This window comes from Trichoplusia ni, chromosome 12, assembly GCF_003590095.1.
Source record: "Trichoplusia ni isolate ovarian cell line Hi5 chromosome 12, tn1, whole genome shotgun sequence".
NCBI classification, from domain to species: Eukaryota; Metazoa; Arthropoda; class Insecta; order Lepidoptera; family Noctuidae; genus Trichoplusia; species Trichoplusia ni.
The window spans coordinates 9,456,911-9,484,819 of NC_039489.1; the positions used below are offsets into that span (position 1 = coordinate 9,456,911).

Genomic DNA, 27,909 nt, shown 5'->3' on the forward strand with positions numbered 1-27,909 from the left:
TCTCTATAACTATTTTTCTCAGAACTAGCACCAAACGAAGCTTCAGAGGGATCGACCCCACAGTCTGTACTAGAAGTAGTTCACACTCTCGGCGAGGGAGGTCCCACAGGGGACTTACCTCCGGGCAAGTCCGTGGTCTTCGCTTGCCTCGAGGCCTGCCTCTGCCTGTTAGTCCGCCGACTCCCTGCGCTTTCGCCGAAGAAACACGGCGGCGCTGTCGGCGTGATCGGAGTGCCGAAAGGGTTGGGCGTACACGGTGACATGTTGCTAGTCAAGAGTTTGTCCGCCATGTCTGAACTGCCGTCTTTGACAAGTCCTCAAGGTGAGTTTCCAGTTTGTTATTTGCAGTACTTAACATAGGTAAGAAGCGATACCAGTTCGATATTGTTGTAATCCAAAACACAGTCAATTTCACTAATGCCCGCACACGTTAAAGTTTGTGAATTGTGTATGTATGTTTATTACTTCTTCACGTTTGAAATGTTGGACCAATTTGGATGAAATTTAGTATGGATGTAACAGACAAATTGGATTGACACCCAGTCTTGTATGATCCAATTCGAAGTTAAGAGCTAGTTTTACCCACATTTTTTTATACACTCACTTTCTTGTTTGTTTGTCCGTGCGGGTGGATTTTTGCAACTCCATTTTGAGGCACTTTCCGATGAGCTGAAATTTCCAAATTATAAAAACGACTGGGTCGATTAACCATAACATTTAGTTACGTGGGTTTTTTTTATTTTATCTCTTCTATTTACCAATGCATCTGATAAGTACAATTCCAATGATACAATTCCTTTTTTAATATCTCCCAGGTGCCCTATCTATCCTCCCGACTCTCCTATACCTGGGCACGGAGGTCCTCCGCCTGTGTTCTGGCCGCGGCGCGGCGGCGGAGGCGGGCGTGTTGCTGCTGCAGCGGGCCGCGGACTGCCGCGTCGTGCGGCTGCACCAACACACCAAGCAGGCACACGGGCAGCTGTTACACAGCGCTCTCGCCAAACTCGTCGAGAGGGTCAAGAGTGGTATGGTGATTTGTTCTTATAACCTCGGTCGGATCTGGTTTGTGTTCGGTACACAAAAGCTAAAAAAAACGTACATCGCGAGTTAAAAAGAATAAAGTTTTACTCACGCATATTTATGCCACGGCCGCCGGCCGCCGGCCGTGGCATAAATACACGCCGGCCGCAAGCACTCACGCCGTAAGTGCCCGACTAGTTTCGGCTTCATTCATCTTTTGTCCCGCAAGCATACATTGATCAAAAACGATGAAAGGAACTTACGCGTGACTCCAATTTTATGTACTAATTTTGCTTAATCATTACGCCATAATACCTAAGCCTTAAAGCAGCTTATCTTTGTCACTTTTTAATGTTCCGGTAAAAGCAAAAAACTCCAATATTTAATATAATCTATCTTATGGTCTCAAAAGATTCCTACTTTATAATTAGATAGAAGATTGATTATTCTTTATGCAAACCACATAATTTTTTTTTGCATGAAACAGAAACCAATAACTTTCCTAACCGGGAAAGTTGTTTGTTTCTGTTTGTTCTGTCTCTAAAAGCGATGCCCAGTTACTACCCATATTCAAACCCCTTGTCTTCTAGACGAGCCAGACCAGCGTATTGAGCCAGTGATAGGCGCCCGCGGCATGGCGGTCGTGTTGAACCGCGCCGCGCCCTCGCCGCCACTGCACTACCCCTGCATCAACCACTTCCGACAGTGTCTCGAGTCCAATGATAATGAAGTAAGTGTTGCTAGGAATAATAATTGTCTGAATTGTATTTTGACAGGACTGTTGATCTGGTGGCTATAGGCACTGGTATATCAGAAGCTCTCCTGGACATATGATTGTAATTAATACGATATTTTTCTTTTGTGTCGCGGTGTAATTTTTCTATAATGTACTTACTAGCTGTTGCCCGCCCGCTACTAATCGAAAATGATCAAGTTATAAACTGTCTATGTATAAATTTGCATCTAAATCCTTGCTACTGCACAGGCGTAATAGAAGCATAGAGCGTTATACAGCGCTTAGCTTACCTATTACATAAAACTTACTCAACTCTTTTATCATACCTACAAACACTAGCATCATAATTAAAAAACATTATGTTTACCATCTTTTTCAATCGAACAATCTTATATTTTTCCTATATACAGGCCAGTTTAGGTTTTAGTACCAGTCAGTTTCAATAACAAATAATTTTGGTAAAGTGTGTTTAAATATGTATAGCTGTTACTGTGCATCAATGAGAAGAGCTCGTGACTAAGCTATAACCGCATAAGTGAATCGATCACAGGATAAGCTACGCTCGACGCGGCTGGTTCGTAGATGGGTGACACCCCATCTTTGTCATAACGAGTGCCTTCGCGTTTCGGAAGGCACGTTAAATTGTGGGTCCCGGCTGTTATTCCTACATCTGTAACAGTCGTTACAGGTAGTCAGAAGCTTGAAAAGTCTGACAACCAGTCTAACCAAGGGTGTCGTGTTGCCCAGGTAACTGGGTTGAGGAGGTCAGATAGGCAGTCGCTCCTTGTAAAACACTGGTACTTAGCTGAAACCGGTTAGACTGGAAGCCGACCCCAACATAGTTGGGAAAAGTCTAGGCCGATGATGTTTCTGTGCACCAATGCAAGGAATGTATTTATACAAATGTATATATTTCCGCAGACGTTCGCGGAGTGTTGCGGCGTGGTCCGCAGCGTGTGGCGCGCGGGCGGCGCGGAGGGCGCGGAGGGCGCGGCGCGCGTGTCGTGGTGGGCGCGCGGGCTGGGCGCGCTGCTGGTGGGGCGCGCCGCCGCCGCGCGCCGCCCCGCCGACATGCCGCACACGCGCGCCGCCGTCGCCGCCGTCACGGCGCTCGACGAACTCGTCAACGCTGCGCCGGACTCTGCACGTCAGTAGCTTCTTTGTTTCGTTACGATCCTCTTTTTTCACCTCACCCGAGAAGAGTTTGTTGGGGACCGTGACAAACAATCGTGGACACAAACGTTTGTAACCTATAACACGTCGCGCTCTGAAGGTTTCTCGTGTTAGACCTCAACCACTCAAAAATCATTATCATCCAGAACATTTGTTCTCCCACTGCTAGGCATAGGCCTCTCCTTTTTCGTGCCAATTTCTTCGGCCCTATGCCAGTCTCGACTATACACTACGGTAACTATACCGTCGACTCATCTTCCTTCCGGACGATTAAGAATGAAAAATCATCAATCAAAAATATGTTTTAATGATTTTACTAACATTCATGATTCGGATTAATAATTATTTATATACCGGTTTACTTTATATTTAACGGGATTGCAGACCCATTTCTTAGTCACAATATATATATTATAATCTTTTATAATGATTAAGAACTGAGAAGGAATGAATAAATATGCGTGAGTCAACCATCATCAAAGAAACAATTTCTAGTTAATTATCACGTCCTAATTAAATGTGCCCATGTAAAAAGAAATATAATAAGCACTGTATAAATGTAATATACACTAATTATAATATTTATATTATTTCTTATGCTGCTGTAGAAGATGAATCCAAAGGTAACGATCATGGTTTTATGGAATCCCTTCAAATTGAAAGAAATTTCTTACAAAAAATCCGCTATTTATAATACCAGGTATCAAGATGCTATGGCTGCTGGTCCCCATCGTGATATCCTACCTGCGTGAAGGTGCAGAGTTACAGCGCGCGGCGCCACACGTCCGCGCACTCCACGAGTTCGCCTTGCAATGGCTAACTAAAGTCGGACCTAAACATCCACAGGTATGATGACTTTTTAGGTGGTATTCAGGATAATATGATTGCTTATGCCAGAGTGAAGCAAAGCCTTTTAATTGAATAGGTATGGTAAAAAAAAAATCCTGTGTTATTCATAATCTTTGACGAATTAAAGTCTTTAAGTTAGTCTCTAAATAAAATATATACAACTAGCTTCCTTATATTAACTTATCGATGTAACAATTACACTATCATTTATTTTATTATTCCGTCTCATGCACAAGATTTAAACTTGGTCATCCTTGCCTTGATTATTTAATTGTACATTACTTACTTATCTTACTACTATCTAACGTTACAGGAATTCAAAACAATGATGCAACAATCATCTGAACTGCGCAACAAGCTAGAGAACGCATTGAAAGCCAATCAGGCAAGCGTGCGGTCCGGCCGGGCTGCGCAGGCGCAGAGACCAGTGTTCGACGCCAAGCCAGCCAAACCTACCATACAGTTGAAGACAGACTTCAGTGATTTTAGGTAAACGGTCTATAAAGATCAAAATGGCATAAATTGTGACTGTATTACATGAAAACTGTAACTAAATCAAATCATAAGTAACTGGTATATGGATTGAAAATTGATAAAGGTTCGTTGTTTGAAAATTGGACCTTGTTACAATGTAGGTACGGATCAATTTTTATTTAAGTATGATATGTTAAAAGTCACCGTATGTTAAACTTATGTTTGTAAACTACCAGTTACTCAAGTATATTATTGAACTTGTGGAAGCGTGATAGGCACTACACGGTGTTGAGTCTCTATTCCACATCCGCAAGAATTTTACTTGCCTGCTTGTCTTATGATTAAAAACTCCAAATACAAAATTACATAAGAATTGTTTTGACTCGTGGGTTATTTTTTGAACCTTAAACTATGATACGGATGACTTTCCGTTTGAAGGTATTAGGATTTGACAGTAAATCTATACAAAATAGGTGTTTGGAAAGAAAATTTAAAACTAATTTGAGATTGTAGGTCCTAAACGAAACAGTATTCAGAATTGAGTGACAGATTTTTATGATTTATAAAATGTGTTTTCGTTTCAAATTATGTTATTGATCGAGAAATAACGTCATCGTTTCGAATATTTATTTTCTCGTGTTATGTTCTTTCTATTAAGCTGCGTATTATGTTTTAAATAAATTAACATTTTCTTTTTATTGTGAGAATGAATAAAAGTGTGCTTAGATTATAACAACTAATTAGTAAATAACGAAATATTGTGTATTTAAATAGTAAACTTTTATTTACAAATTGTATTTAATATTTGTATAAACATATGTGTTTAAACTCTGTAGCCTTGGATAGTATGATTTTCATTATCTATGTAACTTTCAGTTTATTTCATTAAATTATAATTATGAAGAAGAAAAAATTATCGAAACAAAATAACACAATACTTACCCATTCTGTGTAGTTTCAAACATTCACTTTTTAACGTTTTTTTTGTAAAGACCATATTTCATAACATTAATTCCCAATTTAAACGAAACATGTGATCCAATTAAAATTGAGCCTTAATGTACTATGCAATAAAGTTCAATTTCAGCTTTGTGGTGGGGAATGAATGCACAAGTAGACAATACACAGACTATATTAACCATTCCATAACAATAAGTTATCAAAACATTTCCTTACAAAACTTAGGCAAAAAAGAAAGAGAAGGCGCTACCTACCTAGTATCTTTCTCTTTGTCCGTTACGGGAACTGGCATGGTTTGACACTATAGTGGCACTATTTCAAAGCAGTAACTAATTGTAAACATGATTTGAAAAGTGACTTTCGTAAAACATTGAGTGTGCAATACCAGTGTTATGTTATTGACCATGACTATTAAAAACAAAACTGCATATAAAATAAAGAGGCGTGTTGACTATAGAGCGAATAAAATTAATTATGTACGTCGCTTATGTCTGTTAATCTGGGAACGTCCTTTGGGAAGTAGCGTGAGGATAGCGATAGTGACCTGCATTTTGTACGCGACAAATATAGAGACATTTTTAAATGTAATTTTCCGAAGCACCATTTGACACCTGACAGTCAAAATCTGAGGATTTCAATATATTTTATCCTGCGACGATTAAAACCTCATTTAACGTAATATTAATATAAGACTTTTAATAAATTTTAGAACAATAACATATTAAGATGTAGAGAGAAGCGTAGCAATCTCGTTATATCGTAGCTGTTAAGATTCCGTGAAGTATGGTCAGCAAAAAATATAACAAAAAAAACAGAAAAAACTTTTTGTAAGGCCTACTTAAAAATAATGATTTAATGGAACAATAAATTATACACGACCACGTTAAGTTATAATACTTTTCACTTACATATTTTTTGCTGACCCTATCAACTATTTGATTGACTAGAAGAGAAAACGAAATTATAGTCATAGACCTCGTTTTAACTAAAATAATAAATATATACGATTAGAATATTTGTAGCAAAAAAAAATATAAAATTATGAAATACTCATATCTATATTTACAATTAATTATAACAATAAAGGTAAATGAAATAAAACCTACAAAATCAAACGGCCCTGTGATAGTTCCTTTATAAATGAAACAGAAATCCGTCAGTTTGTATGTATGACAGGTAGAGTTTGAGATGGGATTATATTTCAAACATAGTAATTCTTATTGATATGCATATTCTCATTTGCTAGGCCTAGGACTATACTATAACACATTATGTCAATCCCACAATATTCTCAAGAATCTGCGACACAAGGATTCAATTCCTTAGTGCGGGAGCCGAAAAAAATATTGACGGTATCTCCAAATGACGTGACTTTAATATGTCAGTTTAACATACTGACATATGAGCGATTCGTTGCCTTTTGTCTAGCTCATGGTGAAATGAAACTTGTCTAAATGTCCTGAATAACGAAAGTTGAAGAATGTAACCATATTTCTTAATTGTGTCAGTTTAGTGCCATTCTAATTGCTACTCAATTGCTTTTTTTTATGCTTTCAATATATGTGTATAGATTAAGTTTGGAACATAATCCCAACTCCCTCGTTAGTATTGTGTATGCGGCGAAAAAGAACAGAATTTGCCAAATTTTAATGGTATACAAAATATTTTTACATACTTCCAAATGCATTACATTATAAGTGCTTCACGTTCCTAATCGGACTTTTATAATAATTTTATAGCTTCCATATTGTCTTAAGTTATTCTGTCTTTGCCAGTCAATTATATTTAGCTGTTTAGGAGAATATATTTATTTAGATTTAAGTTGCAAAACATTGTACCTATTTTAGCTTTTTGTTCAATAAAGTATATTAACATAGTACATGTTTGTTTGATTCAAATCATGTCAAAGAAATGTTATTATTAAAAATGATCATTATTTGGTAAGTTGTGGCTAAGAAAAAACCAAAAGAGTTTAGAATCATTTTTAATACTTAATGTAGTCTTAACATTTACAATAATCATACATTTTCATCAACAACCATCTTCTCGCCATTTTCAGATGATATGTTGTCGTCATCTTTCTTCGATTTACCTGTAAAAAAATAAACAAATTATTCATAGAAAGATAAAAATTATAAAATTTATGCAAGTGTAGTAACGATACTCCTCTGAGATGAATATTTGATTAAATCGGGGACAAAAAAATGTTTCTACACCATAATTGTTTGTCTTAGACATGACATAAAAATTGGTTAAGCCGTTCAAAAAAGTACTGGAGAGTGAAACGGGGGACACTGACAGAATGTTTACAAATATACTCGAATCGGAATTCAACTGAAAGCGCACTTAAATAGAATATACTTCAGACTACTAAAGACGATTCGTAAAGTGGGTTCCTGTCAGCTTTATAGTTATCAACTATGGAGTAAGTATGACAACTTACCGCGCACATACACCGGCGGTAATGTGGCGACGGTGAGGTAGCCAGTGTGTCCGGGGTTGCTCTGCGGCAAGGCGCCCACCACGTAGCTCGTCTCACTGCTCGGCTTCTCTTCAACTGGAGATATTGAGCTCTGGAGACAAAAATAATGTATAAATTAATTTGATCCTGGGTTTACTATAGGTATGTCTGAAAAGTTTCGCTACAGAGAGAATGATACTCCGTCTTCCATCTATACTTTACTAAAGATGGTTGCTTTTTTTAAAAGAAAGTTCTAGCAATTAGATGGATTCAATAATAACACCTAAAAGGGGTGTGAGGATATTTTCCAATCCAAAGAAATGCTGATTTTATTCTGGGACATGACCAAAACTTAGAATAACAATCAGGTCTTCGTCACATTAGAGAAACGAAAACGTGGTAAATTAACTTTTCTGAGAAGGTGACGTAAGCACGCAGATGCTTAATTTTTTCACCAAGGCCTAGGTCATTATGGTGGCCAAAATATGAGTAAATAGGCAATAAAATGACCGACAAAAAGCCTAAATAAACTAGCCGCGAATTACGCACATCTTCATTAGTGGTAACACATCATCAGCTCTTCGTGGAGAGGTTCCGTTCCGTGTTTCAAGCATCGTTAACGACATAGGCTTCATTTAGGCCTCAAATTACGTATTTTATAAAACCAAATAAAGTTTTGGAATTTTTATGATGATGATGTTGAAGAAAGAAATACGGAAACACGAATCGTTTTGTTAACAAAATTGTGAGGACACTTACAGAGCCACTTTAGAGGTAGATCAATAAAAAAAAAGACTTGTGTAAAGGGCTAATTTTAAGAGCCATTTTATCGACCTTTATTTTTATAAAAAAAAAAACGATTCCCCGCAGTAAGGAATTTAATCCTTGCGTTGCGGGGGATTTCACAAACATTCAAGTCACATGCACAAAGACACCTAGGTTCAGGACAAGTCGAGCATTCGTGAATCACACAAATGCATGTCCTAGGCGAAGATTGAACTCCCGCGTTCGGGACCATTGCGTTCGGCGTAGTGACCTCAACCATTTGGCTAACCGTGTAGTATTTATTTGTTATTATATCATTATAGCAGCAGTAGAAACAAAACATCTGTAAAATTTTCAATTGTCTAGCTATTGCGGTTCATGAGACACAGTCTGGTTAAGGACGGACGGATAGATGGACGGACGGATGGACAGTAGAGATTCAGTAAAAGGCTTCCATTTTACCCAGTTTTTAGTAAACCCTACTAAAACTGGTTTTACGGCAACATATCACGCAAATTTGAATACAAAGCGAGTCTTAAGAGTATATTGCTGTAAAATTATTTACAAAGTTCCAAGCTATGCTGTCGACGGTACGCGGGGTCAGGTCGCGGGCATAATTATCGATGTTACGGCTCCATGCTCGTTGCATCTCGTCCTTCAATCATAGCTATCACTAATACCTGAATGTTTATTTTAGCCTCGGTATTGGGTACAAGTTATGGTATCTATGTAGGTTAGTCTAGTTGGGAGAAAAGTTCTGTGCAGTATGTGGTCTAATAAAATGTTAGGTAAGTGCAAAACGGATGTTGTTCGTCTAATAACAAGATTCCTATGATAGATTTCAAAAGTATTAAATTTAAGTTAAGACCACATATTTGTAATACCGTCGGACTGCCTAGCCAAAGGTCGTTGGTTTGAATCCCTGTGCGCAATAATCTGTATTTGATTTAATGTAAAAAATGTTAAATATTATTTGCCTTTTATTTGCCAAATTCATTTCTTTCCATAATTTGTGTAAAATTATGTTAAATTCCTGAATAATTGATTTATAATATTGTATTGTTATCAAACATGCATATATTCTGACATTTATCTGTTTAAATTTATCTAAAATTCACACTTTTTACATAATCCAAGCACAATTATATTAAATTCCAGAATAATTACTTTATAATGTTGCGCAACCGCAGATTGTATCCACACATAAACGTTGCATTGAATATAAAACTATACATAGATAATTGTTATCGATTATTCTAGAGCCTGTGAATTCATAAATACTAAAATAAAGTTGTTTAGGCGTCACGCGAAATTGATAATACTATTGTTTGTAAGTTGCAATATGGAATCGATTTCAAAAGTAAAGCCGTGTGAACGAATTTCACAGAAGCACTTTTTATGTAAGAAAAACATTTGGAATCGAATTTAATTTATCTTGTGTCGAGCATCTTTTCTATCCCGTATAAGTAAGAAAAGATTTTTATAATATAAGCAGGCATCTGACAACAAAATAATCATTTGATTAAATCGACCTACACCACATTCAAAAGTCCAAAAGATGTCATTTAATATTTTTAATACAAACCGTACAGTAAGTATTACATTTTAATAGATAACACTGAAAAAATAATTTTATTACTCTTCGATCATATTGGCACGGATGGCATTATGATCTCATAAAAACTTACAGAGTAAGACATATTTCCAAAATCTTTCAACAAAACGTCAAGACATATAAAAAAACTAGCACATTTAAGTAAGCGCATATAAACTTAGGGAACAGATCACACAATGCAAACACGGACTATTGCAACAAAGTAATAGTTAACGTCTAGAAAACACAAAACAAAAGGATTATAGGGAGACAGATTTAGATACAGTCGCGTTTAAATTTAGCGGCACCGACAATGCCCACCGAAAAACGCCTTTCGTAATAAGGACCGACACATACGAACGACTTAGTTGCAAGACAAATGGACTTAAGAGTGAGGATAGTTTTGGTGATGATGGCGAAAAAGAGCCAAGTTAAGTGAAGCCAAATCAATTCAGAATATAATAGTATTTATAAGGACTACATAACACTAAATGTTCGAGTTTATATCACATTTAATAATACAAGCAAAGGAAATCTCGGGTGTTGAGACCGATTTTTAAAAGCAACTAATCTTTTTTACTTGTTCAATAGCTCGGGTACCTACTATCTGGACTAGGATTATGACAATTTGTACCAGTATATTCAATTTAATCGAATGTCATTCACTAAAAAAATCCCCTCTTTCAAATCGACGACATCACAGGTAATGCATGTCCTTGGTCCTGTCGCCCGTCTGTCCAACCCAACCGGTGAAATGACAAGGCGCTTGCGGTGGCGCCACGCGGCGCGCTAATAACAGAGAGGCTGTGCGCCAGAGATGTCCCCTCTCATTAGCAAGATTACTAAACGCGACTGCACCCAGCAACGGCTTTTGTTTTGTGACGTAAACATTTCCAAGCGATAGACGGTGCATTATATATGATTTTCTAAACTGCTGTATTTGAATTTTTAAGTAATTATTAAATGATGCAACGGTTTTCATCGGGATTGTCCGACTAGTTTCGGGTCCAACCGGAGTCCTTAATACGTGTAAGCCGTTGCATTATTTAATAATTAATGATTCTCACGATAGGTAGATGACGGCGCAAATTTTTTTTGCATTCCTCTCATTTACAAAGACAGGTGTGGACCTACGAAGGAATTTGCCTTATAAAAGAATATTACCAGCTCTTAATAAATAAGCTTGACGGTATTATAAGCAATCCCCATTACCAAACCTCAGGGCAGTCAGGAGGTCATCGGGAAAATCCTGTCTTACTTCTAAGCTCACGAGGGTTACTTTAATGTTAATCTACATTGCAACCACTCCACGAAAAATTATCTTAATACTCAATACTTTATTGCTTCTTTGTAACTTATATGTACCTAGAAACGCAACTACAAAATAAGGTCTTCAATTTGGTTTTCCTATATACTAAATATCGCTTCAACAGATTACTACCTTAAGTAATAACTTCACACACATTTACGACATTAATTCGATTTCTGTATCAATAGATGTACTCGTAAAAGAAGATTAAGATATAATGGACGGCAATAACATGTAAGTACACTAATAGAATCGTATTACGAGCATCGATCCATTTGTCAATCGCGGTGATTGTGGCTTGAGCTCAACAGTGGACGTTCCGAGATTGATTTATGAGCCCTAAACTTTGCTATTATAGAAACTTTAGTACTGTGGAGCTGAATTGAATAGACTTAAAACAGGGACATGTGGGATATGTACAAAGTTTTGTCTGCTGCTGGTGATTGAAAACTTATTACGGTTTTATACTTAACAGAATATGATATTGTTCGTCAGGTGGCAGAATTCCACAACTAGGCATAAAGTATATACATCAACTCCATTCAATTAAATTCTCGAAGTCTTACAAAAAGTCCAATATTTTATGTTCGTAGTAATACGCTATGCCATCCGTCTGGTGAAACAGAGCCTGTGCTTAAGCTGGCTGTAAAGTTTTATTAAAATAACTTTCGCGAGGCGGAATTACAATTATTATTTTAATGCCACATCTGTCTTTCGTATTTATCGGGGTAGCCGACTAGTTTGGGATCCAACTGGAGTCCATTATCATGAGCTGACGTCTCAAAACTCGAAACCGGACAGTTTTACTCAAACGTGTCTGATGAAGGCGACTTATCTCCAACGTACAAAACTTGTCAACAAATGTAATGTTTCTGACAGTATAAAAACAAGATCTACAAAACACTACTTAAGTAAAATTAGCTAAGCCCTAAGCTCAATCGCGCTGATGGCCACGTAAGTGTATAAAATCATAATTGTGAACCTTGACAGAGTTGTGGTAAAGATTACACTAATTTAACCCCGACGCGGCATCGGCAGTGTCTCGCTAACCACAACTGAACTTATCTCATGACCTTGCCCTCTTCTAAAACTTGACTATTCTAAATGAAAAGATAAAACAACAATGGTCTTAAGATCAGGTATAAAGAGATACGCAACTCAATGGATGCTTCACCCGACTATAAAGTAAAACTTGCAGGATATATATTATTTGGGAATTTCTTTATATTTCAAATTCGAATTATCTTTTATTACAAGTAAACAACATAGAATGGGATTCTAGTTGAATATTGGCCTCCAAATATCAACCACTCACCTCAGCACGAAGAGGACAGTAATGAGTCTCTTTTGTTTTTCAATACTTTCTGTACCTTGCTCCGTTTTTGTATGCTTTATTTAAAGTCTTGATCTGCAATTGAGTTAAACGGCTCAACAAATATTTATTCGACGTGTGAAGGTATTACTCAAGGTACAATAATAAACTTGCACTTCCCTGCCACATTAACAGAGATATCAAGACATTAACCGTTGAAAAACAACATAATGTCGAAGGCATCGCTCGTTGTGCGCATAAGCTGCGCGCACGCACCGCAATTACGTAACATAAATCCAGAGTCGAACGTGCCGTGATCGATGGACCGCTGCGTTCCCAAACACAACAAAACCATGTCCACTTGTTACATTTTGATTTATTATATCAACTTTATTTAGATCGCATTGTTAATTTTAGTCAACCGTATCTCTTACATTTTATTACTCGACAGTTAACCCAACAGGTCTGCCTTATTAAACTTTGAATATATTAAAATACAATAACACACATTCCATTTTACCTCCATCAGCGAACATAAAATAGATAAGCTTTTATAAAGAAATAAACGACGACGTACTCTTTCTAATACAAGCGATTAAACGCTCATAAAGCCCAGATTAAAACATAAAACCTTCGTGCTGTCAACACAGAATTTAACCTCTCCACTGGATGACATAAACGAAAAAGGAAATAAAAATGGTTTGAAAAAAGAATAACGAGCAAAGAGGCGCATTAAGAATTGAGATAAGAGAGATGGACGGGCACTCAACGGCGCGCGGCCGACTTTATTATTTATTGACACTTAAAATAATTACCGGCCGGTTGGCCCGTGCCGAATGTGGCTCTCGTGTCGAAGACCTTGCGCCGATGTGTTTGAACCATAATAGATATGGTATTAGCCAAGTGGCCGTAAGTAGTAAATAGGAGTGCGTAGAATAACTGTGATCAGTACCCATGCTTTACTTTTCTTATTAATTTATAGGACTAATTGACTTGTCATAAAAGCTTATTTCCGTAATTTGATCAGATCATTCTTATCTGTTTAACATCCCAATATAAAGGTTTTTCTTCGATTTTGGACCGATTATCCATCTACCAGTAAAAAAGCTATCCGAATCAAATTTCCTCAAACTTACGCGAAGCTTACTACAAATCGTACACACAAAATAAAACAAGAACCGATCGACACAATACCAAGAAATACGATATGCAAATGATCCCACAAAACCGTAAAAGAAACATCGATAAAACGTCACCCAGCTGCCAAAACGGTTACAATAAACAAGTGTTATCGGCTGGGCATGTACCTTGTCGCCGCGGTGACAAACGGACGGACGACGGATTTAGACGTTTATCCCGCGGACAAATAAATGAGAAATAAAAGCCTGCTGAGGTAGGATTACCAGATCGAAATTTAGGACTCCGCATAAATGGCTTTTACTGGGTTGTAAATATTTTGCTGATGTTTATGTTTCGTATGATGTTATATCGAAGCAGGTAAGGAGCACTTTTATCCGAAATAATATTCACTTTTCTCTTTAGAACGAAAGATTAGAGCACTTATTTGATCACCAGAAGCACTAAAGAGCTTTATAAAAAAAAAACTCAGATTTATCCATTTGAGAAAACATTGACAACGCCTACTTTATGAGCAGCCAAAAGATTAACCAACAGAAAAATTCTAATGTTGAAATTGTATGAGGAATTTGGTTACCAACCAAATAATTTATAGCTGGTCCCCCTACATATTGAAGATATGGTAAGACACGGTAAATGGCATCAGTAGCGGCCCGGAGAGATAGGACACACGCAACCAGCACCTGCGGGTGATTGACGGGTTAACATCGAGCATTTGTCTTTAATGTGTTACTCACTGAACAAGAAGGCTAAAGAAATGAGGTTCAAACACGGCTGAAGAACAAGGTGTTAGTATTAAGAGCATGTTTCAATTTGGATTGATGAGAATGGTAGGTCGAAAGGCCAGGCCAGTTGGCGGTCATAGTGAAGATACATACGAGTATACAGCAAACAGATGGGCATCGTTTCCTAAGTTCTGCTAATTGACAATGAACAGAAAATTGATTAAGAAAAGACGCTTGCAAAATAGGCGTTGATATACCTAAGAAATATCCAAAGTAAAAACTTTAATTGAAGCCGCAACACAAATAATCAACAGTCAATAAACCCACAGCGAAACGTGTGTTTTATTCGATAAAAGGACGATACGATCGGCACGTCAAGAGTATCGATATATCGAATATATTCGATACTCGATTACGCAAGGATTAAATCGAGCAGTATCGTAAATCAATCGAGCTATTACGCTGCCATCTGTCAATAATGAGAGCGTATGAATCACGCCTGATGCCGCCCGCGCTATCATACGCAAAGATTTATATTACAGAATTTGTGGATCTTGAATATTTATGAGATTTTGTATAATTGTTTTTAAAAATTTTATTGTGACTTAAAACAGTCTAAAATTTGAAATAGTATTGTAAGATGTAAGGATTTAAACATTTTCTTTGTGTATTACTCATAGTAAGATTTCGAGTTATGACATGGCTCTTCTACGAGAAACGTAAAAAGTTATATATAAAATTAAGATATTAGGCAATATTATTTTTAGGCTTTGGTAAGCAAAATCAAATGTAATATACGAAAATTTCGCTTTTAAAAAGAACATTGAACTAGATACAACACACCTACCCCGTAACAATTTTTCTCGTATTATTTTCACGCTGACTCTCATCCACTCAGTCATTCTACAGTAATTTCACGCATCCACAGCAACTGATTACCGTCTCCGAAGGTCCAGCTCCCGTCAGACATTCCTCGCACGCCTCCGCCCGACGCCAACACCTTATCTCAACCAGCCACCTAAATCACTCATTACCCTTCACTCAGAGCTCAAATGACGCGACATTTTAATACCACGAACATCTCTGACAATTTCGATAAGTACTCCAAATGAAGTAATGGACGCGAAGTATGCAATTAATATTTTGGTATTAAACGTTCTGAGGCTTGAGATCGTGTTTGAAACGTCCTTTAATTTCGATAAGTACAGCTTTGATTGATTCCATGTTTCTCAATTATATTTAACAGACAAAACATTGCCTAATTTCGGATAACAAATAGCTGTCAATTTTTTAAGGCAGCTAGTTAGTAAGAACTAGAGTAAAATCTGATAAGTAAGTCTAAACATGAAGATAAAACATCTATTTTGTATTGAAATAAATCGTAAGTTTAGATCATACGGCTAAGTTATTCACACTAACCCAAGTGCAATGGCACGCGTACGGGTGGACCCCCCGTGACGTTAATGCGATTATGCGAACCGAGCAATCGATTATCGTTTAAATCGATTGGTAATAAGCGAGCGCTTTCACCGAGTATGAATGTCAAATCATGAGTATAAAATCTGGATCGAAACGTAATCCGCTCGAGTGTTTGTATCGATTTTAAATCCTTTTAGTGATGGTCGTTTGTTTCAAAATCTTATATTATGATTACAAGTATGATTATTATTACTTAAACTTTAATATTACTGGTTTGTTCTATACTTTTATTTATGAGGACATGAATTCAAGAGGTGTAGTTTGAAAGCTACCTGCTGTGAAATTATTCTGAAATTGTTTTACTTATTGCAGGTGAAAACTGAAATTAAGTCTTCAATTCTACACTGTTTGACAATTCAATGCTATAAACAATATTTTATTTACTTTTTAAGGACAGTGCTGTTTGAATAAAGCACTACCCCTTTTGTATTTGTATTTAAAAATCCATTTCAACGAAAGCTTGAAGATATTTGATACTATTTTGTAATAACTTTCGTGAGGCGGATTCATAATTATTTATTTGATAACGCTATGCTCACACGTGTATATCGGAACTGCCCGACTAGTATCTGACCAAATCGGAACCCTTAATAATGAGCAGACGCAGACGCGATTCTTTTTAGTTTGAGTAAAGTAATTCGCGCTTGAAGCTAGTCACCAGAAACCGCAATCTTTCAGCTATGACCAAGCTACACTGTTAATATTACAACAATATTGGTCATGTCTTTATTAAACATCAATAAAGCCAGTCTTACGTTATCAACAATTATTTTAATGGATATAATTTCAACATCTCAACAGAAACGTGTGCAGTTTACGTGGACAGGCAGATAAATGAAGCCTAATGCACCAGTCGGTACGCAATATTACCACCAGCTTACTTGATTAATAAGTCATTCATGTGTCAAAAGTATTGCTCATAATTATACACAAAAATATTGTTTTATACATTATGAAATTGATCGGCCGTCGGTTATATGCAAATTGTTTTGCTTTGAATAATGTTAAGGAAAATATAGTAAGGCGATGAGCGCTACAAACAAACATATTTCGTCGTAAAGATAACACATTCTTTTTACTTTCATTCTATAATCGCAAAATAAGTACAATTTATTTTCTACTACAGGTAGTTATTAAAAAATTCGCAAAGGAATTGTTCGTTTCGAAGCAGTACCTACTTAGTAAATACAAACGATTAGCGACGTCATAGAGGGCGCTAGTGTCTTAGCGAGACTCTTGTATTAAGGAATTCTTAGGCCTATTACGGCCATTCAAAAATTGCCATCGCGGACGGTATTTCACGTCCACACGGCGGGGTATTGGTAAAGTTTTCAACTAGCAATAATCGCACCTCGGATTAACCTCATTGGTTACGATATTGCCTCTGCGCAAAGTTAACCTCAGTACGACGCGCGGCCCGACTAGGTGAATCGATGTAACGAAACCATAGCGCGATCTAATTCGACGTCAACGCCATCTATCGAGCGAGGGGTCAAACTTTTGGCACAAGGTAGAGTCTGTTAAAACATGCGAAAAAGAGATTATGTCAAAATAACATCGTAAACGGTATCTTTAAAAAAAAATATATTTTTTTTAAATATTTCGGATTCATTGAAATTGTATTTTACTGCTTTTTTCCGAAAAATGTGACTTTGTAGAGTTCAGAGAGCACCATAAGCAATGTAAGCTGCAATATTTGTTTTCAACATTTTGTACAAAAAAAAAACAACAAAAGATCCAAAAATATCCAATGAATCGATCTCCTTTAATTGTCGGCGTCAACAAAGGTTCATTGCGTGGCGCATCGAATGCGTTTCGGTGCAAAAATAGTTTCACGTAGTCTATTCTCAGCCGGTCTCGTGAATGGAACGTAGTTGGTCACGAGCTCTTATTGTGACGATTTTTTGTCGGGTCGTGACGTTTCGCCTTCCGTGTCGGAGGTCGGATTGAAGGACTGTGTCCATTGCTGACCATTGAACGATAAATAGGGAATCGATATTTAAAGGATTAAAAGAATCTTGAACTTTTTTTTTTTAATTTTACCCCACTGCATCGAAAGGGTAGGTCAATGGATTTTTAACATTTAATGAAAATACATATTTAACGTGTTTTACTTAACAGCAAGTTTGGGTTCATATTAATAAAAAAAACGCTTTCAGTATTTATGTTTCGCCAAAAATCCGCTAGGTGGCGCTTTTACAGTAAGATTTAGATAGTCAGACCAAAGATTTGCAATTTCTTTCAACCTTTACTAAAAACTACTTAAATTATTTTTGTACACATCAAATTTTATCCAACGCATTTTATCCAATAATCACTGTCCTATTCCAATGGAAACACACAGGTCGTCGGTCGTCAGCCGCGGCGTGACCCGACGCGGTCCAGCGGTCACGAGCCCCCCCCCCTCCCTCCAACTCTTCAATGAATCTCCAGTTAGCCTTCCATAAATAAAAACTATACAAAAAGTAGAAAGCTTCTAAATCCCCGTGGAAATGAAGAGATCCTTTTGTTTTGTTAACCGTGCAATCACGATGACCGATGGATGAAGTATTACTTATTAGAAAAATAAATTTCGGAATGTCTTTTGAGATTCCTCAAATTTTCTGGCATCGGTGATTAGATCAGGGCCCCATTTTCGCTATTTACAATGAACAATAATTGGAAATCCATAGGCTGAATTTGGCCGACAGGAAGGTATGGAAGAAGATGACATGTTGCGCCGACCCCAGTTACAATAATTGGGATAAGGGCAGGGGAATGATGAATAATTGGAAATCCATTGGGTGTTCATTTATAGTGAGTGTTCCGCCCGTATTAAATTTTCAATTATCGTGTTGGCAAAATGCTTAGGAGAATATGAATAGTCTCAATGTAATCCAAAATCCAATTGGCAATGGTAAATAGCAAAATTGGTGCTTACATAGCAGCAATATTAGTGCAGACGTGTAAAAGAAACGCCGATATAGGCCGTGTGCACTGTCTCGCTTCTATAACTTCAATAAAATACTTTAAGTCATGGCGACCTGGAATTCCGAACACCTAAATTTTAAAGCATAATTAAAAGGCACTTAATTAGTAATGCAATATGCATAATTTATAACTGCATTCCTTAATTAACTGATATGATGAAACCAGCACTATATTTGCGTAGATCAATGATATTTAGTTATTTAATATTCTTCATTAATTTTAGTTAATAATAGCACTTTAACAATTTATGAAATCTAGACCCAGTATCGATGTTTAATTTAAATTCGTCTTCCATAGTCTATATATTTTAATGTCAGACTACACACTTGCTTGTTCTAACTTTGGTATCTTTATGAATATAATATGAATTCTTGTAAGACTGCTTGCAGTGTAAAGATTGTATTCGCTACTGCGGGAGTCTTACAAAAGTTATTTATTTTTCTTGAATTTTTCAGCGTTCATTGTCGTTTTAAAATGTTAGAAATTCGTAGTTACAAAATGTTCATACAAATTACATTATATTCAATTACTATTTAGCTTAAAAAATAGATTTCCTAGTCCTTTTCTTTGAATATTTGCAATTGATACCCTGCAGAGAGTAATGATTACGGCTTAAACTTTTTGGTAACTACTTTGATTCTCTTTTATTACTCTTTATATAACAGTTTTCTTGAAATATTGTCGACTTTTATCCGTTACTTGCGTTTGGTCTGGTTTTATGGTAGATAGTAAGTACTTCTCAGGCTAACCACTAAAACAGCTCAATATTAGGCTTACGATTGTGACTTGGCTGTGTAATTTACACCAATAAATTAGACTTCGGTTATCAAACTATAAAAAAAAAAAACAGTGAAGTCTATAAGATCGGCCCTAAATTATTATCACTTAGACAATTAATACATATTGGATTTTGATAATCGTAGTAGTACCATAGGACGTCTTTTAATTTACAAGAATTAGAATATATTTTTTTAAGGAAACGTGTTTACTTGACAAGTTTTGAGGTTAATACAAATATCTATCAAACGATAGTTGTGATGGCAACAGATATTAAGATGCAATCATCATCCTTCAACGCAATCGGTGTCTCTTGCTCCAATATCATTAATCTGGCGCCGGCTAAACAATGGTGTCCGAATCAGATCGTTTATTGTTTATGCAAGCTTTTGTTTTATATCATTGTAAATTGTAACCATTTGGGAGTATTCGAGTTGACGATCTATGGTTAGATTTATGTAGATTGTGTGAGGGTTTAGCAACGGTTTGTATAAGGATACTTTTGGGGTTGCCATGGTGATGTAACGAGTAAGGAATATTTGCGAGTGCATGTGTTGTCGGGTTCGCCGTTATCATGCGTAAACTTTTAGGTTCCTTGTTTCACCTATGTTCATTTTCGAATGGTATCCTGAATATGGTTTCAGACTGTTGGGACTATCCCTTTCGAAAGGATCAGTATCCAGATACACCTTCTAAGTGATGTAATTTAATTTAATGATTACAGTATAAGTTTATTACTAAGAATATATGGATACTAAGGAGATAAGCTTAGAGACATTTACTACTTCCGTATTCAAGACCCTAAATGTCTATACCTGAAAATTATATTTGAAAGTGACATAAATAGCATAACACTTTAGGAGCGAAATGTCTAAAACAGCCTGAACAAAAATGTGTCAATACTGCTTTCTGCCCTCCTCCTGCTCATCATGTTATGGGCGCATACATACTTGCACTCTTGAGTAAAGAATATTTAATGTTTAGCTACTAAGTTTCCTAACTTTATGCAAGAAAGTCTCAAGAATATCAAGGAACCTAAAAAAAATAAAGACTGTTGCCTTCTCTGAACTATACAAAATACTAAGTGTTAACAGCTTCACGGCAAATTACTTAAATCTTTTAAGACTCTTTAACAGACTTGCAAAATGCACATAATAATTTCGTCACAATACATTTTTATTGAGCAATGTTCTTATGCATGACTGAACTGTCAAAACGACACATTTCAATTATAGATTACGAGATTTATCCGGTTGATGGCGCTATCAGCGATTGTACTGCAAGTCACGAGAGCAAACAGATATTGATTTGGACAACATACCTTATTGTAATTGTTATAACTTCCGTATTTGAAGTAGTTCCTAGATTGGGTGTAGACAAATAGTGCGTGGAGTTACTGCATACCATCATCTAAGCTTAGGTATTGGCTTAAATGATGTACTTATCATGAGATAGTGGACAGAGTGGAATGAAGACGCGGGAAAAGAAAGATGTTTGACGTCCAATATATCAGGAAAATGCGGAGGAGTTCAAATCTTCGGAAGTTTTGAGGTACTCCGATGTTTAGTAAGTAGAAGAAAGCACCCGTCCATAGGTATCAACAGGTAGAAGAACCACATGGTTTTGCAATTGACCAAGAAACAGAGCTACCATTTGTCGTTTTCACAATTTTATTATTCCTTTGACGCAATGCAAAGAGTTTCATTATGATTTCGGGCGTTTTAACAATTATTAAATGAACATAAAGCTTAAGACTTGTCAAAGGCATATTCGCTTCAGGACCTACTTATCAAAGTACTCCGTCATTCAAGTTTCTAATCTAATATAAAATAATGATTATAAAGTAAATCAATAAAATATTTAATACTTATTTAACATACAAATGCGGATTGCTTAATTTGTCGTAAACCGCTATTGACCAAGCGGCTGTAAAATATTATCTTATTTTTATTATTATTATTGAATAACTTGATTCCTTACACCCACGTTACTTGGAATTGCTTATTAATTGATAATTTAACTTTATATTAAGCCATTTAATTTCCATTAAACGTTTAGAGCCTTCGGTTTGACAAATAGGTCACAAATTGGAGGTCCATTTTATATGTTTTTTGTTTAAGTGGTCTCGATATGTTTACAATATTATAAAAATATATACTTTAAGTGTGATGTTTTTTCAATTTTTATTACCAAAAATTCGTTCATCCTACATAATATACTTTAAACGCGAAAGTTTGTATAGAGGGATGTCTGGATGTTTGTTACTATTTCACGCAAAAACCAATGAAAGGACTTGGACGAAATTTGGTACAAAGATAGTTTATACCTAACCTGGATTAACATATAGGATCATCTCTCTCATCTCCATCTTTATGCAGATTTTATGTTCAAGTGCAATCATTTTCGCACCTGCTAGCCTGTTGCTAGTAGCCCTACCCGACACATATCGAAACTAGTAGTACTTCCATATTATAACATAATTATATGCAGAATCAATATCTGTACTATAAGTTTTTAATCAAAGACAGTCGCTATTGTGGAAGCGAGACAGTGACATGATCTGTTTCATGTGCTCCCCTTTATAACAGCAACCACTTTGAAAGTCCAGTGTATCTTTTAGTTAAGTAACACTTATATATGTATGTGCATTATGTTCAATCAGATATCTGCCCCTATAACCACATACCTATCCTCCACTCTTGCAACAGTAAATTAAAAGTTTATAAGTTACACCATCCGAGTAGAGACAATGCTTCGGAGCGGTTACTAGATCGGGGTCAGGGCGGGTCACGAACTGAGTCTCGCCAGTTTTGGCTCTAGCTACCATGAGACACCAGGCATAGGCTTGTGGTCAGCTTGAACAATACAGGTCATTAAATGGACGACTGTTGATATCGAAAGTACGATGTTGTTAAGCGGTTTAGGGTAGTAAGATTGATTGTAGGTTGTTCAAACTAATCCTTTTAAACCGACTTCGGAAAGGAGGGGTTCAATTTTGTCTGTATTTTATGTTTATTATTTCAGATCTTCGGGCTGGAGGAACCGATTGTGTTGTTTATTTTTTTTTTAAGTGAAAAATCTGACGCTGGTGAGATATACGATATACTCGTATCATACCAAAAGTACGAGCGGTTTTAATCAAATGTCGAATCAAAATTGCCAATCGCCACTCATTACAGTAATAAAGAAGACAAATATTACTTTAAACAAAGCATGATCTTATATTACTCATGGAACATTTCTTTTTTTGCCATCAAAGTCTGCGTACGTCGAACACTTTCCCAAGTTGTCACTAGACCATTGACAAGAGATTTCGTCAAATGACCTATCAATGACCACTTTCATGTCGTGATACAAGGATATTAGTCCGCTGTAATTTCTATCCGGTTGAACCCACGAACACCATTGTTTGGAGTGCGGACACACGATCGATCACAATTACGGATGTGGTACTTAATCATATTTATTCAATTAATTAATTTCAATGAGCTCAAGGTTGCCCTGCTCGTGTGAGCCTCTATTTGATCGCTGGTTTCATTGTCTCATTTTCGATTGCATTTAATGAGCTATCAGGAACATGTAGGAATGTGTAGGCTGATTCATACGGATCATTAAAAAGGAGACAATGATTTAAGAGATACCCGTTTATGGTATATAACGCAAGGACAGAACGGGTCCAATTGAAATTGTTTTAACATTGTTAGAACAAAAATTTCTCAATAATCTGCCATGGAACACAGAAACCGCTGTTGCATAAATTGAAACAATGTACGCTGCAAGTGTGAGCGAGTGACAGCTTACAAAACGTAACAAAATGTCACATAGAGAAAATAAATCGCGGGGAAAATAAAGCATTTCGCCCGTGTCCCCGTTTCGAGCGGGCTTGGAGCGGCGCGAGCGCTGTTCCGCGCACCAACATCTTGATACGGTTTAGCGTTCGTGGGAACACACCTCTCGGAGCGCTAATTTATTGCCTAGCGTTGCACTACATGGGACTGACGACTCTATCCCGCCTGCCACGACATTACCTCGTAAATTCACATCGCAAATGAGAGCTCGCGAGCCGAAATCCACAAGTGCGCTGTCAAACGATGCTACGTTGTCACAGCGTATTGAGTTATATAGTTGGGTAACGCTAAGCAAATTGTTAATGCCGTTCTGTGGTTAAGATACTTCGGATACCCTGATGTGTTTTTGTTTCGACATCCGACATTGGTTATGCGTATATGATTATTTAGTGCGTCAATTATGTGTAGCGGTCGCCTCACTGCGTCGCAACAATGCACTAAATTGGCTTGCTAGGTCGCGGTTCAACACAGCTACTATATTCTCAAGCCAAGGTCCACTATCTAATATTTGTGTAATCAATACTCAATCATTTTCATTGAATGGACCTTTACACTCTAAACATGGGAATTAACGATTTCAGTAAGCAAATATTTTTCCGTGGGTATTTATCGAGATTGACCGACTAGCTTCGACCCGAAACAGAGTCCTTAATCATGAGCTAACGCGATGGGATAGCCAGTCTCACTGGAGTCAATTCAATAAGTCCGAGAAACCGTTCTCGCAAAACTTTCGTGTCTCTAAAAACCAAAGCCTTATAAACTTGTGTAACCGACGATACATCAGAGCGTATCATCCTCAGTGAATCAGATTAAGCAGTAAATTGAGTCAATCCGTTCACTAACCGGTGGCATAAATAAATACGAACGTGCCAAATGATGCACGATTCGCACTACACGTTAATCATTTACACAATAGTTACATGTTACCTTCCAAACCTTAGGACTCCAGTCATAAATACAATTCTATAATACTGGGATTGCGATCAACGGTGATGTAATCTGCCTTTCGGTTATAATACGAAGATGCGCTAAATAAATTATAATAATTACTTTAATCACGCACGAGAGCTTGTTATTTATTCGTTTCACACATAAATAATTTACAAACACATTATGTTATGAGCTTAGAACAGTTTTATCAGTCCAATGCAGCTATTATTATACTTGTCTGCTGGACATGGCACAAACATAATATTAGAACTTATAATTTAAAATTAAAGTCCATCCAAGTTATTTTCAACTAAAGGAATCGTGAAATTTTGAACTAAGCTATATATTATTTTATTACATTTAATATCAGCCAATTTGGGCTATCGCCGAGAAAGGTCCAGAAAACAAAACATACTCAGACAAGAATATTAAAAACCATAGGAAGATCGCTTAAAAGCATAGAATCGCAAGTGCGAGTTGGAATCGCTTCACACAGGATTTCCTACATTTGGTGACCCAGCTAAATTGATGACCGTAACATTATTGTTTATTAGTATTCTTTTCAGTTATAGCGGCAACAGCAATACATCGTTTTAACGGTTATAGGAAGCAGCATGGTTACGGACGGACAGAGAGACAGCGGAGCCTTAGGAATATGGTTCCCTTTATAGCATTGAGGGACGGAACTTTAAAAAATCACACCCATTTCAAAATACCAAACATTACGAATAACGATTTGTAATCGTAGGTATTCAGGCAATATCGGAGTGTTAAAACATATAGGAATCGATTTCCGTACACAAACACACAGATTTGTCTCACATAGCGTACCTTGACATTCACATTTCCGAACGCAGTACTACATAAAGGCGTATTCACATAGACAAAGACAACTCGACAAAATCATGATCATACAAGTGACAATGCTTTTTTTTTTTAAATAACTCCCGCACTTTGGATTATGATCCTTGTGTTGTGGGGGTTCACAAACATGTAGTACAAACAGTCGTGGATCACACAAAAGCTTGTCCCATGTGGGGATCGAACGCGCGATACGTCGCGAACAATTGGTATTGCATGGCTATCCTTGCAGACAATTGAAACGGTTGAAACATGGTCTTACTCCGTTATTACATTAATTCTCCCTGGACAATTTGTTCCCAGTTCTCTTGGGCTCATCAAAATATGGAAGGGCAATTACGGTTAGCCATGAACTAATCTTCGACACTGACATTAACTGCAAATGACCTATAAACAGAATGACCTATGTATATTGTGAGAACTTTGAAATGGTGCAGGTTGTAGGCCGATATCGTAAACAATTAATGAGTCCTATAATTTTGATATCTGCTGTGTTTGACCTCGTCGTTAAATGATTGCGTTTTTGCGGTTCAGATAGCAAGTTTGTTTGCCATGACGACCATCATGCAATATGTAGTCTATTCATATTTTATATGTAGCTTTTGTAATTTTCAAAACTATATTTTTTTCTTAAATGGTGCAACTAGTTTCCTTGATAGCTGATGCAGTGGTGGGGTCGCGAGATTTAAAAATGAATCATAGTCACGAAAGTCGCGACTTTTCGCTTGCATTTCAGTTACAGCTTCATAAACATAACAATTAAAGAAGTTGTATAAAATTAGCTTATGTGATAAGCCACAGTTTTAGCTACCTCAATACACTCAAACACACTCAGATACTGTCACATTTGTGATATTAGTTCGAAGGTTCTTAATCAAAAACAAAAGCACAAGGTGGTGCGCACGTACTTCACATACGCACTACCTTGTGCTTTAGTTTTTTACCAAAAACCAATACTTACTTATTATTTGTCAACCAAATAAAGAATTGGATGGATTTGAATTGAATTGCCGTGCTATGTAAACTAGCCCCAATACCAACGCATAGCGGATACCAGCACACACTGGTCGCTTTGATTCCGTGTCGCGTGTCATTGATGTAGATGTCCATTTCACACGTTAGATACAAGATGTCTACATCGCACTACACATCTCACATGTTTGTATACATGGACGACAAATAAATACTGTTAAAGTCATTCCATGTAAAACCAACTTGTAGGGATGGGGAACTTGCGGAATAAATACTAATACGGAAATGCTTAGCAAGGAATCTGATTATAGAAGGAGGTTTTGTGCTAGCATAAAGCTTAATAGAAATCTTGTAATGATAATAAATAACCAACAAAGACTTTCCATTGAATTAATCTAAATCTTCAGGAAATTTTCTCGTTGTGTGCATATCAAAGAGCCACATGTGTAATAGGACAATCGTGGCAAGCGAGAGCGCTTACAATTACAATAAAAATTGTCAGTATTGCATACATGCATCAAAAAACACCATAAAACTATAAAATAACCCAATCTATTGATATAAACCGAGTGGTTTAACGAAATCAAAACAACCACATAAAACCAAGTACAAATAATTTACCTTGCATGAAACTTGAATGACTTTATAGTTTATAAATCACAATTTAACTTATTCTGCACATGAAATATAAATTAACATGGGATGTACAGTAAATTGCTAGTAAATGATGATAACGAATATATTAATAACATAAACGATGAAGATATAAATATATCGTCTATAAATAATAAATGTTATGTTGAACGTAAAAGTCCAAGTTATGAGCATCCATTGGATGTGTTTCACATTCAATCTTAAGGCATTGTGGGTCGTAACATTTAAATTACACGTATGAAGATGATGTTAATTGTTTAGTCAGTATAAAATTTGTGGTGATTTAGTTCGTCGTAAATGAAACACGTGAATGTGAAATCAACACTTGAAGAGTAAATACAGAAAAAATAATATTTAATGGTTATATGACGAATGTTCTGTTGAGCATATATAAGATTTTCTTTCTTTGAAAACGACTTATGCAATAACGAGTTTTGTCCTAGTGACGCGGGGGGTTTCACAAACATTCAAGTCTCATGCATGAAGACACCCAAAATAATAATAAACGATGATAATTACAAATATATTTTTTGGATTCCACAGTATAGAATGGCCAATTGTGTTAATACAATTGTGAACTATGTAGGTAAAATTAGAAGAATTGAGTAGGTATTATAAAAGTAATGGTAAGTAAGATGATGACGAGCTACGAATTGGTAGTGCAACCATCGCAATTAGACTTTCAATATATAAAGACTATACTGCACTTACATTAACCACATTCGATTGTCTTTAACGTAAGTGCTGCAATTATCAATGAAATAATAAAACCTCTAATTAGTTACACAAGACCAGCTGAAGATGAAAGTAACGTTACTGATAATAATCCATCCCCAACACAATGCGACTCAATCACAAAGGTGTTAACAATTACAGTACATAACAACTGGGGTCCTAAGATTT

General features: G+C 36.5%; 2 protein-coding genes and 1 non-coding gene across 4 annotated transcripts in view; 1 reads left to right on the forward strand and 2 right to left on the reverse strand.

Moving 5' to 3' along the window:
* Positions 1–7,090, forward strand: part of LOC113499540 (HEAT repeat-containing protein 5B) — a 29,085-nt gene extending 21,995 nt beyond the window's left edge. For both annotated transcript variants that reach the window (XM_026880053.1, XM_026880054.1), the window contains exons 34-39: positions 23–322; positions 816–1,025; positions 1,611–1,750; positions 2,678–2,903; positions 3,630–3,775; positions 4,092–7,090. In XM_026880053.1, the coding sequence (XP_026735854.1) occupies positions 23–322; positions 816–1,025; positions 1,611–1,750; positions 2,678–2,903; positions 3,630–3,775; positions 4,092–4,271 (1,202 nt within the window). In that variant the 3' untranslated portion in view covers positions 4,272–7,090. The remainder of the gene's footprint in view (positions 1–22; positions 323–815; positions 1,026–1,610; positions 1,751–2,677; positions 2,904–3,629; positions 3,776–4,091) is intronic.
* Positions 7,091–7,180: 90 nt separating this feature from the next.
* LOC113499542 (tRNA (adenine(58)-N(1))-methyltransferase catalytic subunit TRMT61A) overlaps positions 7,181–27,909 on the reverse strand; it is a 63,063-nt gene continuing 42,334 nt past the window's right edge. Inside the window, exons 6-7 of the mRNA XM_026880056.1 lie at positions 7,656–7,785; positions 7,181–7,304 (exon numbers count right to left, since the gene is read on the reverse strand). Of these exons, the coding sequence (XP_026735857.1) occupies positions 7,231–7,304; positions 7,656–7,785 (204 nt within the window). The 3' untranslated portion in view covers positions 7,181–7,230. The remainder of the gene's footprint in view (positions 7,305–7,655; positions 7,786–27,909) is intronic.
* Positions 17,251–17,390, reverse strand: LOC113499742. Its single transcript, XR_003401137.1, has one exon. It is a non-coding gene; the product is annotated as a U4 spliceosomal RNA (small nuclear RNA).